The following is a 16,244-nucleotide window of genomic DNA, read 5'->3' on the forward strand; positions in this document are numbered from 1 at the left end:
AGATTGATATGGTATTGCATCAGAAACAGCACATGTTGTTTTGAAATGTGCCTTGTGGGAAAAGAAAATGGGGATATATAACAACATATATGTTTCTTTGAAGAGAAAGAAGAGTTACAGTGAATGAAGCTTGTGCTAATTAATAATGTTGGACAGACACTATAGCTTTTATTGAAATCCTGAATGAATGTTAAACAATAAATCAAAAGATTTATTGTTCATGACATATTTTTTTCTGATTCTCTGTTCACATTTTTCTAGTTTACTCAGTTTTTCTTCATAGCAAAATGAATAGGAACTACCACTATGGAGTCTACCCTCTGAAATTAATGGGGGGGGGTATCATTAAAGGAAAAACTCCTGCATTTTTTAACAAAAGCTGCAGAGACAGGTGAGTGCCTGTTTAAACCCTCCGCAAGTGAAGCAGTCTGGCTCCTGTGCACAGGGCAGTTCTCTCTTTCCTCCTGCCCCTGACACAGCGCGAGCAGCAGTGATTATTTTGCCGTTCCGTCAGGGCTATCCCTCCAGCTTCCCAGCCAGCTACGTTGCCCACAAAGTGGGGTGGCATTTTTGCAGGGGGGCTGTGAGACCTCCCCAGGCCAGAGCACGTAGGGACCCACAGCCCTCAGGGCAGCTCCTGGAGAGGACCGCTTTCCTCTGCCCAAATTTTAAGTGTATAGACTCCTCAGGCTGGCCAGCTTCTGCCGAGAGCAGCTGCAAGAGGGTCTTTCATCTCTGTTTCGAAGTGGCTAGTGAAGGGTGCAACCCAGGCACCCACTGATTGCCCACGGCCACTTGCAGGTGCATCCCAGAGCTGGGGTCCTGGGTACCATCTCTGCCAGCTGGGCAGGTGGGAGATGCGAGCAGGCAGAGTGGGTGTAGTGGGCAAACCGCAGGGCAAGAGGAAGACCTTGTTCCAGCCCTAGCCAGCAGTGCTTGAGGCTGCTTCTGTGCAGAACTGGGACAGCCCAGCCCTCCGTATCGCCGTGTTACCCCAGCAGCCTGCAATGCTTTCCCTACATGAGTTTTGCAAGATACCACTTCCCTGTTTAAATCCTCTTGGAAATGTAACTGTTTGCTGGGCCTTCCTGGGTCAGTCATGTCCACTGGTTTATTCCTCTACCTTCAATACTGAACTAGAAATTAGCAGCAACTGACTGACTTAATCAAATCTGCTCATTTCTTTAGTGCATCTCAAGCTGTGGACTTGAGGTTGGCTCATACCCTCCCTGCCTTAGAGCTGTCCCAGTAGTTATGGACGTCAGCCGCATGTGTGCTGCATTTGGCCTTCCTGGTATTATCAAATGATTCATATTAATGAGCATGTCATCTCTTCTAGGGAAAATGAACGCCGTGCTTTCCAAATGTGTCATATTATGTTGCATTATACTGTATCACTTTATAGTATATCATATTACATTACATTATACTATTTTATTTTATGTGAGTGAAATATTAGGAAACCCAGTCAACTTATATTATGCAAGTGGAGATCATTCTGACGTTAAAAAGTAGAAAATTTCATTTAGGCTGCATTTTGCTTATTATCATGTGATTGGCAGGGAAAATATTTCTTGAAGTAAAGATATTCTAGTGGCGGGAGAAGAGGTGATAGATTTTTGACAGGTAATACTATGAATTTATATTGCACTTCCATCCCAAGGAATGTCACAGTAATACAAATCGTATCTGAATAAAATTTTAGTTTCTTCAGACATATTTTGTGCCTGCAGTTATTCATTGTTGCTAATGAGACAGTTAATAGGCTAATGAGCACAGATTATATAATATAGGCATTTAACTTTGCCATCTGAAGGCCAAAGCTGCATTTATACCTACAAAGCATATAGTGAGGTGTTGTAACTCTTTTATGTCATTTATGTGCCTCTGCAGAACTGCAGGTCACATCTTCATGGGTCTGTTCACCTGAATATTCTTACTGAAGTTGACTGGAAGGTGCGAATTAGCAAAGCAAGTAAGATTTGCCCTGTGCCAAATCTGTACAAATCTAGAGACTAGGCCAAAAGCTTTTTTGGAAAAATTTGGTTTTAAGCAGATCAAAACACTTTGCTTCACATTGAAACATGGTAAATCCAAGATCAAATGCAATAATGTAAAGCATTGCTGTAAGACTGCATAGGCCAAAAGTGAGGCAATCAATGCCAGCTTTAAGAGGATTTAGATAAACAGAAAACTGAGTTTATAGGACATGAAAAACAACACTCCTACTCTTACAGTAAGTGTTGATCAATTTTTAAAAGGCAGAAATAGCTAGGGTCTCTTTTATATCTTAACTGACTAATGCAAAGAGGAGTGTCTTGACTGTGCCCTGTGACGTCCGACAAGCTAGGACGGACTCACTGGGGTTCACACTTTGTTTTGTTGAAAATATGCTGTACTTAAGAGGAAGGGTCAGTTAATTATTTTTGCTTGGATGCATAGACTGTGAACCTATACTCTGAGGCGGTAATCAATAAGAAAAGTGGGTAGGTAGTATTTTATTTTCTCATATAGGGATTTGAAAGGTAATGGGGAATAATGGTCTTTTACAAAGCTGCAGGGAGTTTAGCCTAGTTAACACTTTTGTATGCTAACTTAGATTTTAATAAACTATCAATTAGCACATGCAGAAACAGAAGCCTCTTCTGAATCAATAGAACAATGTTTGATGGTTATTTTATGAAGTAAGGTGACAGTTCAATGTGGTTAGGGAAATTACAGAGTAGTTTGCACTGCAGAAATCTTATGCTGTATTCAAGGGTACAAGCTCCTGCTTCAAAGGATGATCCAAAAGAACTCCATTTAAGTATCCAAGGCTCTGGATCAGATTTACCAGTCATGAAATTATTGCTGTTATAGAAGTGGGGACCCACGAGGGGTAAGTGCAGCTGGAGTGAATGCTTTATTCCCAGATAGCCCTACAGTATGGCTATCACAGTCAAGCAACTTCTGATAATCTCTTTCCTGGGAAGACCAATTTCTTATGATGATCAAGAAAAGCATGAGGTTTTTTCTTTATGTTTTTTCTTGATTATCATGAGAAGCACTGATATTTCTAGGGTTCATCTGGCATGTTCACATAAGCTTAAAAATACTATCCATGCATGATAAGGTTTCTCTCTACCACTTACTAAAACTGATTGGTTTATTTGAGTACTTGCACAGTAGAGGCAATTCCCAGCACGTGTGGATTCAGTCTAACAGAGGAGGAGGGGAAGAGGTCAAAAGACACAAAGAAATGACAGGAAAACTAGACATAATCAGCACTCAAACTTTTTGGTTTACATTTTAAGATGTGATTTTATATGCATTTCAGGGTTATAGAAATGTAGGAGTTTTCTAAATTCCTTCTGTCTTTTGCTTCTGGTACAAGATCAGAGGTCACCTAAACAACTTCTAATAGATTACTTTCTAGCCTTTTCTCAAAAGCTAAAAAAAAAAAAAAAAAAAAAAAAAAATAGAGAGTTGATAGTTTCTATCAGTCTTCTGTTCCAGTATTTCACCCATCATATCCTTGGAGGTTCGATTTGCATGTAACCTGAATTTCTCTTGCTTCAAATTAGGTTTATTGCACCTTCACTTGTACCTGGAAACTAAGTACATCACCACTGTTCCTATTATACCTGTTAGTACCTATTAAACTTTTTTGAAGCCTGCTTTTATGCCCTTCCGCAAATCTAGTTTTTCCAGATTCAGCAAATACAATTTTTTTAACCTTTTCACAAATTCTGTTTTTTCAGACCTCTGCTCATATTTCTTGCTGTCTTCCTGGCAGCAGGCTGGGAGTCTGTCCATATCTCCTGTAAGCTGTGAAGCACTGCCTTTTTGTGTCAGCACAAGAATGCCAGTAAAAGTGCTTCACATGTGCAACATGAGCAACTTGCCCAACATCTTGTTGACACAGCACACAGTGGCATTTTCTCCCTTTGCAACAACCCATGCATCGAAGTGTTGCCTCCTAGCAGTTTGTGGTTAGTGCCTTTTGTACGATGCTGACTCCTAGGCCATTATTCACCTCTATGCCTGGGCATTTGATTTTGCCATTCCAAGGCTTGTGCTTTCCACTTGTTCTTACTGAATTTTCTAGTACTGATTTCCTACCATTTCTCCAATTTATTGAGACAGTTTTTAAATTTAACCCCACCTACCCAAATGCTTACAATGTCTCCCAACCTGATGTCATCCTCATATTTTGTAACTGTACTGCATCATCCAAACTGTTAGCATAAGCATTGAATAGTACTGGTCACAAAGCAAAGTCCTGCAGGACCATTTGATGCTGACTCCCATGATGCTGGGCTAGTGACAATACTTTTTGAGTTGTTTTCCAGTCTGACTTACTCTCATTTCACCTGGTCCATATTGCCCTATGTTCTGTTTGACAATGACTTGTGGAGCTGTGTGAAACATTTTATGAAGGTCAAGAAGTGCAGCATTTTTTTCATCTCACATCTGCTAGGTCACCAACAAGAGGAAAATGCAGCTTTTATGTTGTCAGCTTGTTCTTCACAAATCCATGTTGGCTATTCCTTAGCCCCACCCTAGATGCTAAAAAATTGGTTGTTTGTTGCAGTAACTTTCCACATATTGAAGCTGGCATGAAGGGTCTATAATTCACTCTTCCCCACTGCCCCCTCTTGCTTTAAGTATAGGTGCAATGGTTTTCCTCTGCCAGTCCTCTAGGAACTCACTCATCTTCTATAATCAAATGAAGATAATCACTAATGTTTTGGCTATTGCTTTCTGAAGTAGCTGAGGTTAAATTCTGTGCAAACTGATTAATTTGGCAAGATACTTTAAAAGTGTAGGTTATATGGCTTGAGAGAAGACAGAACATAATATCAAAATGTCCCATCAATTTTCACCAGGCACTAGATCAGGATTTTGGCTGAGATCAAGATAAGTTGATGAAGTAAAAATGGATCCATCCTACTTCTTCATGCTCCCCCCAAATTTAAAAAGAGAATTTTAAAATGCTGAAAATCTGGGGGAAATTGAAGGTGATATTTATACTGCTACAATTTTCAAAGATACAAAATGATTCTTCAGTCAAAAGGTAGTAATCAAAACTCATGCTCTGATGCATAAATTGATCACAAGGGCCAGCAATGAATTCTTCTCACCATTTGCAGCATCTCACAACAGTACAGTCTTATTTTTTGTGATTAACTAAAGATTATATATCAAGCAGTACCACCTTATAGACTTCAGCATTGGGCACTGGTGCTTATTCCCATTGTTCTTTATTTTCCACTTCTCCTTCCCCTCTCTGAAACTTCAAATACAAAATATTTAATTAATCAGATTTCCCCCACAAAGTGAAAGAAACAAAATTACATCAAGACTTCACCTGGAAGCAAAGCTTCCTTGAGCAACTGTCTTCAGGCAATTTATTTAAGTCTGCATGCACGTCTCATACATTTTCCCAGCAACCCATAGCTCAATATCTCAGAAAGAAAACGCTTTTTCCCCTTTTCTTACACCTTCTCTGGTTAGGATTTCATTTGTGCCAGGCTAGAAGCCCACTCCATTCCCACTTGGCAAGTACTGTCTTTCCAGCTTCTTGATATAATCCTCTTTGCTGCTATTAATCACAGCTATTCTGCTGTCAAGTTCCTTTTGTCAGAATTTCCTTCATTCCTGAACTACCACCTCCAAAGCATACTGAGAGGGACTTTAACCACAGATGGGCTAACAGCAAAGCTGCAATCTCATTTGAGAAGTTCTTCTGCAATGTACTTTTAATTTATTTTCCTTCAAGCCCTCCTGCATTTTCTACATTTCCTTGCTGTCTTTTGATTGCATATTTGCAATTCTCTGTCTGAATTCTTGAGAACTAAGAAAGGATCTTCAAACCATTTGAGGGGCTACAGGAAGCGACTACTGACAGTGGGAGAAACAGGCCTTGATGTCCCACGGTGGTTGCTGTCTGTAGGATCTTCCTGTGTTTATGTGCTGTGGTCAGGGTCATTAATTCTTGTATGCTGGCTGGTCTCCCTACCTAAAGAGAAGGTATGCTTACATATTAAAGAGGCCCCAAATGACTTCCTGGTTACCACCAGTGAAGATCAGAGAATGGAAGCCATACCTTACTGTGTGTGCCACTGGATCACTAAAGAAGGCTTTCAGTAGTGGAGTGGTCCCTGGAACTTATATATGGATAAAATTTTCCTATAAGGCTACTAACAAACAAGTATAGAAAAGCAGAACTACAAAGCCTGGTCTATTATGATTATGTCTTTTTCCCATAACTCTTCCTTCATGCACACAATAATTCCAGCTCCTTCCAGTGCCCTTGCCATACCAGCCAAAACACCTCAGTTACTACTCTGAAAGCAAGGTGATCACTTGGTCAAAGAGATTGTATAACTGCCCATCCTTTCCACGGTGGGGACATTAATCTGGGTCTCCCTTTCCTACTGTACCTGCTAAATGCCAGGAAGCAGATAGAAATACAGTAATCCTTGGGATCAGTATCTGCCTTTTACAATATTAATGGAATATCAATGCAATTATATTACTGCATAAATTCATTTTCTTGGGAAATCACTCAAACCAGCTGTAGAAGATCCTCCCTTGTGAGGAAGGACAGCAACCATATGGCTTACAGCAGATAATGGAAGGATGGGCATTTTGGCCAAGAATACCTCAGCTCTCACAAAAGCTGCTATCACATCACCATTGCAAATTGAATACTAAAACAGATGGAGCACAGGGTTTTGGAGTCTCCTCTGAAAGATTCACCTGTAACAAACTGCCAAGCCAAGCCAAGCGTCTGCCAGCTAGACAAAGCGTAAGAAATCTTTAAATTCTGGGAAATGCTAGTTCTTCTAAGCTATTAAGAAATCCAGGCAGAGGAACTGCTTCATCTAGGATATTCAGCCTCTGAAACGGGAGGGACTGGGAAAGCTGGGAAAATGTCCCAGCAGAGGTTATGAAGAAGATGGAAAATAGAGTCCTCTTCCTGAGGGGTATTGTTAGTGTATGTCACATTTATAGAGGACAGTTAGGTAATACCTCACATGTACTCCCTGGGGAGGCTGAAACAATTGAGTTTGAAGACCAAAATCTAAAGGCTGGCATGCAAAGCGTCTGAGGTTGTTTTTCAGGCTTTACGAACCTTATTCTTGCTGCATTAGAACAGTTCTGGGACAAATGAAGTCAATACATCTTTATTCCTTCTTACTTTATTCTTTCATCTTGAAAGTATCCTGTGAAGGCTAGGCACTCATGTTCTGTATTTCCAGAAGCACTTTGAAGCTGGGTGATAAGAACAAGGGAGACTTTAACAGTTCAGATAGAGAAAGAGACTGCAAGATTTCTGTTTCTTTTGCTGGTTTGATTTCGTAGACAGAAGCTTGAAGTTGGCTTGAAAATGTTTATGCTGTTGGTTAGTAGAACATCTTCATGCTCAGGCAGGGCAATCAGTGAGGTCAAGACAAGGTACAGATGCCAGTGTTGTACAGCTGAAGCAATGTCAGACTCAAGAAATATGAATTAGAGGAAAGATTTTCACCTCTTAGAGTACCTACACCTATTGAGTAGGTTAAAGACAATCCTCTCTCTATGAATACAGGCACAATTTTAACAACAACAACAAAAAAATCAAAACCACCAAAACAAAAAATCCCACTATGCGCCAGTGGGTGCATACAATTATTATAAGAGATGGCCAAATATTATTTTCTGGTTGAAAAAAGAAATTATCCATTCATTTCTTTGTCTTCAACAGCTGCTTTTGGAAGTGGGTTGTTTTGGGTCCATTTCTAATATGTCAAAAAGCTGTATGAAGTGCCAAGTTAACCAGAAACACAGTCATAGTGACACTAGGAAGTTGTCTTCACCAGTGACAGCACATAGGCCCTTACTTACCATTATTTTTGATCTTCATACATGGGAAGAAATATTACCTCTATGTGCTCCAGGGAGACAGCTTTCTCATATCTGTCTCCAGATAGAGATAACACTTTTTCCATCTTTAGCATTTAGGAGGTATCAAAGAGTTTAATCATCTATCCAGCAGCCGTGGGATAAGGAAGAGTCCAGTTTTCACTGCTGTGTGGAAATGTGTCACGTTTCAGGACTAGCCTACCCGAAATGCAAAGTTCTGTAGCTAAAGAATATGATTTGCCACCACAGCCACCATGCAGCACAGACAGGGGCACCGCAGGTTCCAGGTGCATTCCCGATACGCAACAGGAACGGGTTCTATCGCATTGCAGGGGGCAGCCGATCAGGCAAGGCATCTGCTTGGGATCTGTAAGAGGGGAAGGGCAAGGGCAGAAGGAACTAAATGAAAAATAAGAGGGAAGGCATTAGTTCACTTTTCTCGAAGAGTATTGTGACAGTTGTGAGCAGGACCTGTTCAGGGCGTAAGTATTCCACTGCCTAGAGCAGAAGGCTGTGTCCCTGAGCTGTATCCCTCCCAGTCTGCAGAGCTCAGGTGGTCACAGCAGTATTCACCATCACATCATCTCATTGCCTTCACGGAAACCCTGGCTTTCTGACAGGCACTAGCTCTTCATCCCACACCTGACCAGTCCTCCTCCTTCCTTTCTTACAGCATGGGGAATTCCGCTCTTCCCACCCAGCCCTCTCATTCTTGGCAAGATATAGATTTTGCCTGTCGTGCTTGGGAGCCTTGAGACAGGTCTGAGCAAGGGCCCCTGGTACCACTGCAAAGGAAGCGAGAAAGGTCATGCTTTGGGGGAGACAAGGGACTTTATGTTTTTTTAAAAAAAGATATGTGCTTGAGAGTGTTATCACAGATTACATCAACATCAAGTCACAATTTACAGTCGCTTGTACAGGGTTCTTCTTGACTGCGTGGCAAAAGTAGCGAGAAGACTGTGAGAACTAAAATGAATTTTTTACTTAATAATGAAAGCTTAATTAGTATATGTTTTTGCACATCCTTAATTGAAAAGGGGTTATTTTATCTGGCATTTATTTGAATTTTCCAATGTGCTTGCAGTTTCTCTTGGAACTTAGTTCCCACTGAGGCTGACATCAGCAGAGTTAGTTAGACCAGCACGGAGCTTTTGAAACCCTCTTGTAATTCTGTCCTGATCTTTTATGGTAGTATTTACAGTACCTCAGCCTGAGTAAAAGCTAAGGATCAGATCCTCTCCTGATCTAAGTTATCAGCATAATTTTATTTGGAAATGTTTACTTTGTGATCATGTGTGTGTGTTTCATTCTTTTTGATCTTTTTATGCGTCTATAACCATAGGACTGGGATTTGTATGATGGGACTCCCTCTGTCATTCTGTGGGATTTTTCGCTCTGCAGGCACTCTGTAGCTTTGAAGGACTTCAGATCTTGAGCAAAATGAGTTCACTGATGTGTCCCAGGAGAGATTGTTGACTGGTCTGTAGATGTAATTTTATGACAATGGATTGTATCCTGAATTAATGTTTATGCACCATATGGTATGTTGTCAAGGTTCATTGTGTTTATGAAAATCTCAGAAAAATGAAGTAAAAATAAAAATACATGTTCAAGCCCAGCCTATTTTCAAGAAAAGTAACAAATGCCTCTAGATTTTTCCTTTTAATTTAAACTTGCCTAGTAAGTATAGCAATAGGTAATAGTAACAGTAGGACGGGCCTGGTCCAGAGATAAAACATATAAAGTTCTGGAAGCAGTACAAAAACGTTTAGGACTGTAATCAGACAAGCTGTTTAGAAGTACTAACTTAGGTACTGCAAACATAAGCATTAGGAGACAAGTATCGCATAAATTGCTTAAGAGATTTTAGATCCTGGCTCGGTGGAGACTCCATCCCTGGAGGCTGGTGTTAGGCACCTATTGCGGGTAGTCTGCCTTGTACAGCATACAGCCTACTGGTTTTTGGGTTTGGGTTTGTTTTGTTTTGTTTTTTTCAAAGGCATTTTATGACAAAGCTGTGAGCAATGAAGGGTATGGGAAACCTAAGAAGTAATCTGTGAAAACATAAAGGAATAATCCATTTAATGGGTGGTAAAAAACTGTGCAACACTCACACCCCCACCTTGGGTTTAAAGTATCACAAGAAATTCAAGGAATAAGGTAAATAGCTCACTTGGAGAATTCCTTTTCACCCAAATTTAATTTCTTCCTACTGTGGTCATTACTGAGTGGTTTCTTTTGGCAAAACAGGAGGGGAAAGCTCCCTAAATGTGTCATTAAACACGAAATAATTTTCCATTAACCTATCCCTAATACAATGTATGTGCTGCTAAGAAACATTTACATATATATATTAGAAATATCACATGTATTTCTGTATTTATGTACAGAGAAAGTGGAGGAAGGAATTTAAAAGTGATTGCCTCTTGCTTCCCCACTTTCTCCATGTAATATGTCTCCTGCAGATGAATTGCCCCTGCTCAGGCCATGCGCCTTCACGTGTTCCACTAAAGTCTGTAGCATTCTACATGAGTGCTGGGTCTGCACAGCAAAATCCATTGGAAGAATCAGGTGTAAAAGATATAAGCATGTAATTAATTTTATGAATGCAAATAGTCCACCAGCTTTCTGGGATACCACTTGCTCAACATGACAAATACACTAAATATGTGTATAAACCTTTTCAAGTCTGAACTTTTTGACTATAAAATCCTTGGCATTTATGCAAATATGTATTGAGAACAATACATTGCAATCCCAGTGGCACTTTTTGGATGCCCATATGGTCATCCAAGCTATTAATATTTTTATCCTTCTTTTGGAAATGCTGTTCTCTTCAGAATTAACAAAATAAATAGGTCACTTTGCAAGAAATGCTACAAGTTGGTTCTGGCAGGTTTTTTTTTTCCTTTTCATCTTTGCCCAGAATTAGATATTCAATAAAGAATAGTTTAATTACAGTACAAGAGTGTGTGTTGCGGGGGGTGGGGGGAGTGGGAATATCTTTAAAATTGGAGCATAAAGAGTAGCTCATGCTTGGAATACACCTACTTTAATTCATAGTACGAGCTAAAAGATAAATTGTATTTGCATTGGTGGAAAGTGCATTATTGTGACTCTCTTGAGTAGAACAATTAGCTAGTTCCTTTGTGCCATGTATAGGCCACCAGTTGCACAGAGTTCAAGCAGATCTTCACAGGACTTTATGAAGCCAAAAGCCATATTTGTAACTTTTGAGTGACAAGAAAAGGGATTTTCAGCAATGTTGGCAAGGCAAGAGCAGAGAAAGTAACCTAAACAGCTGAGCTGGTAATCAAATATCCATCACAAAAACGGGGGCAAGAAAGACGTTCACTCAAGGTCAGAGATCTAAAGCGTACAGATGCAGTTAAGGCTATTACAATGGACTACTCAACTGTGGGTAATGAACTGGGTTCTGAAAGATCTAAATTGTTCCTGAAAAATAAAACACCCTCTGCAGAAATCCCAAAGATTTTGGTCATGTAGTCTTCCTGGGCTGAATAATTTTTTTGTGTGAGCAAGGAAAACAAGATTTCCCTCCCTTTATTGCCTTCAAATCCTTTACACATCCCCAAGCTGAGCCATGGAACATGTTTCTATAAGGTATTTCATATGACAAACAGAGGCTCATCAATTCCATCTTTGCAGATGTCCTTAAGAACCCATTCTGAAGGGCTCCGAGAAACAACTTGCATTAAGAGAACATTAAAAGATCAGTTCTGCCGCACTCAGTCACGCCAAGCAGTGCCTTCCTGGATGACTGGTCCCCCTGATGTCCCTGCAAGAAAATACCTGGCCTGAGGCAGAAGAACAGACTCTGCCTCAAAGCCTGCATCATCTTTCTGCATCGAAAACTACTAAGATCCACTTAAGGCTGGGGATCCCACCAAGCTAGCACACTCAAAGCATATGGCTGTCATCCTAGCCAACTGTCATGTCTGCAGTCCGAGTGACCCCACACTGATCTGTCACACTCAGCTGGTGGAGAAGCGGTCTGCATGAAAGACTCAGCCTTCATGCATGACCTTAACTGTAGCTCAGCTGTCACTTGTGCTACCACACAATTCAACCCCTAGATGTACCTGAGTGCCTTTTACACCACTGAGAAATACTTTACTTGATCAGTATGTCTTGCAGATCCAGGGGCCAACAGCACACACCTGGGGTTGGTGAAGCTGTGGGGAAAGAGGCCCAGAGAGATCAGCAGCACCTCAGGCCAGAAGTTAACAAAGGTCTTTTTTCATTTTTTTAATGCCAGCTGAGGACCTGAGGCAGAAAAAACAATCTCATTCTCCTTCAGCCGCAGAGATAGAGGAACCATTCTTGATTAAACACTGTTATTAATAGCAGTAATTTGCCTTTAGACGAGAAGCAAAGTGTGATGAGTTTGAGCCTGCTTGCTCACAGTTTTGAAAAGGCATGAGACATCAGAAACTGATATTAACAAAAAAAAAAAAAAAAATCTGTGCCACCTCAGCACTAAGGTTTTCTTCCATTCCTACAAAAATATATGACCATGTCACCATGGGCTGGCACAAATGGAGAAATTACTGGTACTTAGGGAAGGAACATCCTTTTACAAGACTTCACATTACTTAGTGGTGAGTTTCCTGATAGCTGCTGTACCCCAGAAAGAGATTGCATTGGGAAAAGGAAATGCTCTTAGGGACGTTACTTCTGAGGGCCGCTGAGTTGCACACTGTTTTCAAGAAAGGTTCCTCATGGAATGCACTGTGATGCTGAGTGACATTCAGATGATAAAAGCTGTTATCACAGAAAGCCTGAAGCATTTATGTCCCTACTTTTGACCTTTATTTCACTGCTTCTACTTACTTTTCTTTCTGCTGATGTGTGCAGAAAAAACATCCTGATTATCAGATTTCTTTTGCTATTGCATCATTACAGGTATACTGGTAACTGCAAGTTCATTTAAACATGTCTTGCCTGAGCATTGTCAATCTTTGTTGGCTGAGCTTAATTGCAGGAGACATCTGGCACCATTAGTTTTCAACTGGTGGTTTGGGAGTTCACCTGCAAACACAATTCTCGTTGCCACAGGAATTGGTCCATCATGTTGTATCACCTCTTTTGTCACATGAACAAAAATGTAACTGACTTGTACAGTAGGTGGAATTTCTTAAAAGTAAGAACTTCAGGCAGGACCTGAGCTGTGGATCATAGCTTGCCCCTACTCTCCCTTCCTGTTGTATGCCAGAGGTAATGTTGCGTTCCCTCAAATCATGTTGATGGGTGGTGGGAGGCCCTTCCCCACATTTACTTGCCAGCAAAACATGGGTTGTCAATAATGTCCCCCTGACTTTGCTAAGAAAATCTTACTGTTGGCAACACACTAAGAGCAAGGTGGACATGTCTATTATATGAAGAGGACTTCAGCCTCCTTGCCCAGTGCAAAGGTATATTATTGGCTATTGGGAGCTAAGGATGCACAGGACAGAGACAAGCATGGCACACACAGCTCTTGGACCCCTTTGGCTGTGGGTATCCAGCAAGCTGAGCCTCGTCCCCGCCTCTCACAGCTGCCAGCTTCTTCATGAAGCAGCAGACACGCAGAGATTACCATGGTCCTTCTGGGCTTGTACTGCTTAGATAAATCCCCATTCTTTGGCTTTGCAGACAATAAGCCGTAGCACACTATGCAGCCAATGTCTAAACAACCAGCAGTTCTGTACATTGCTCTGCTTAGAAGAGATTTACCATGTTCTGTGCTTAAAGTTTGTCCATTCTTTGTTGTATCTATTGAGCCTTAGGTTGTAAACTTTTCCAGGTAAAAGGACCTGTTAGTTGTTTGCTACACTTCACATCTGTATAGACTAGCAGCACTGTGCAGTCATATTCCTTGGGGGCTTTATACTTGGAAACATTATTTTGTATAGAAATTATGCTAAGATAGTTCTTTTGTCTTTACTTCCCCTGTGGGCATCTATTTCAAACTTAAGCTGCCTTTTCAGATTTCAGCCAACTTTTGGATTAAATTCTGAATTTCTCTTTCAGTAGATTTCTAAGTGTACCCAACCCTCCAGTCGCACCAGCTTGGATGCTGAGGAATTTTCAAACACTTTCTTTTTTGTTGAAAACATTGCATTGTCTCTGTCTTCACTTCAAAATATTATCATGCAACTCTTTAAAATATTTTTTATGATTTTGAGATCTTTCGAGGATTTCAATTAGAAATATTTGACAGACACCTCCTGCTACATTTTATTTCCACAGGATAAAAAAATTAATTAAGCTTAAAGACTTACGTACAGAACAGCAATAAAATGAAGCATGAACTACTTGCTTAAGCCGCAGAGTCCCATACGCCTTTCCTAATGAGTCTGTCCTGAAAAGGGGAAGAAGAGTTCTTAAAAAGAACTGCAAAAATACTAGGCCCACAGAGAATGTATGGAGTGTTTCAACAGAGTAATTTGAGTGCAGCACCACATCATTAAACTCATAAAAATGGTGAAGGAAAGGTTTGCTGCAATCTGTAGCCTGGAGTGAAGCCACCAGCTAAACTGACTTCATGACAACAAAAGATCCTAGACTGATGAGAAAGTGTCCTCTGGTAGAGGTCAGCATTCCTCTGCTTAAATGGGTCTTTCAGGCTTATGGAGGAAAAAATGTGTTAGCTTGACTTGCTTGGACATATCACACAATAGCATGTGACCATCAGCACTGTGAAACCTTTTGTGGGTTATAAAATGATTAACTGACCATTCAGATTCTAGAAATGTTGCATTTGTAGCAGCAGTCAGCTCCTCAGAGGGAGGCAGCTGAGTGTGAAACCTCAATTCAAGCAAGGGGCAGGGGGGTGTGTGTGTGTGTGTTGAAAGAATAATTAATATTAGAAATAACTCGGAGTTGCAAGAATTTATATTCAAGGTTTGCAATATAGCAATAATATCAGTATTTAAGCAGACTGTGTGCGTACACATGTGTGTAATGACAATGACAGAGTTTCCAAATGGAAGGAGAAAGACAGTTGCCAAAAAGTGTTCACCAGCTGTTACAACTTTCCAGAGTGAACTGTTTTTAAATATTCTCTAAGGACTTCTGGTCATAAATATTTCTAAAGCATATGCACTTAACTCATGCCAATCAATACCATAAAGCAACACTACAGCTAAGTTAGCAAAGTAGAGAACTCTTACTTATTGACTAAACCCTGATGATTCTTGTACCTAAGGCTCCAGTTCTGCAGCTTGTATGGTGATAGTATTCCTAGTTTCAGAAGGTGTGCATCCTGATACTATATTTTTATATAGAAGATTAAATATTTTATAGGACATTTGCCTTTTGAGGAAACTCTTTTACCTTGGGGAAAAAAATATCCTCCTATGAATTTCCTTTAACTTTACAGGAGACTACCTTCTCAGAACCAGGATCTCTCTTGGACATTTCAAAGAACTACACACAGGACCTACTTTCTTCTCAAGGGACCTAAGATACTGTGTTTTGACTTTTAAGCCAGCCCTAGTATACGGATGTGGACTTCAGGTAGAATGAGCAATGCAAAGAACTTGCTTGGACTTGGCATCTCCTTGTATTTTTGGGGACTGCTGGACCTTACTACAACTGTGCTGTCAGGAAGTGCCAGGCCCCTCACTGAAGGGCAAGAAGACAACCTGTCAGACAAGCTGCATCAGCGTATGAAGCGGAGCTGGGTGTGGAACCAGTTCTTCGTTCTGGAGGAGTACACGGGAACTGACCCTCTCTATGTGGGGAAGGTAAGACCTGCACCAGGAGGATACCTAGCAGAGTGTTTAGAGCTGTGTATCTGTTGACCATGGTGAAACATGGGAAATTTCTCTAAGTTACCTTCTTTCTGGCACTGACTTTATCCACATTAATTTCACTTCTGCTCCCAAGAGCTTTTGTCCAGTGTCACCTTCATTTGGGAAGAATCTCTGTTTCAAGGGGCTTTCAGTATATTTGCCTATTTCAAAGAGATCTGCTGCATCGATCATCATCTGTAATTGAGGTGGCGTTAGAAAATCTGCAATGATCTTTCCAGGGACACCTACAATGTCAAGGCAAAGTGAGGTTATATTGGCATGTGAGGATTAGGAAAGAAAGGAGGAGTTTGTGATCGTGTTTCTGTCTGTGATCAAGTCTGCTGGATACTGAAACTCACAGTCAAATTAAATAGCCAGTTTCTCTTGAAAACTGACATTTCAATTTTTATTTTCTGCAAATCTGTATGGCCAGAGTCTCTTCTTGCTTGCCACAGGTTGACCACAGGCTAATTCTGTGGACTACTGAGAAGCTGCTGCAGATCTAGCAGGGCAGAAGGACAGGTCATGAAATCCAACCATGACAGGTCCTGGGTT

The 16,244-nt window shown here is 40.7% G+C and overlaps 1 protein-coding gene across 2 annotated transcripts in view; it reads left to right on the forward strand.

Annotated features, from left to right (window-relative positions):
- The window catches only part of CDH20 (cadherin 20), a 151,446-nt gene that overhangs the window by 87,566 nt on the left and 47,636 nt on the right, over positions 1-16,244 (forward strand). For both annotated transcript variants that reach the window (XM_080377811.1, XM_080377812.1), the window contains exon 2: positions 15,275-15,641. In XM_080377811.1, coding sequence (XP_080233937.1) covers positions 15,399-15,641 — 243 coding nt within the window. In that variant the 5' untranslated portion in view covers positions 15,275-15,398. The remainder of the gene's footprint in view (positions 1-15,274; positions 15,642-16,244) is intronic.

The sequence above is a fragment of the Falco punctatus genome (genome assembly GCF_963210335.1).
Source record: "Falco punctatus genome assembly, chromosome: 3".
Taxonomy (NCBI): Eukaryota; Metazoa; Chordata; class Aves; order Falconiformes; family Falconidae; genus Falco; species Falco punctatus.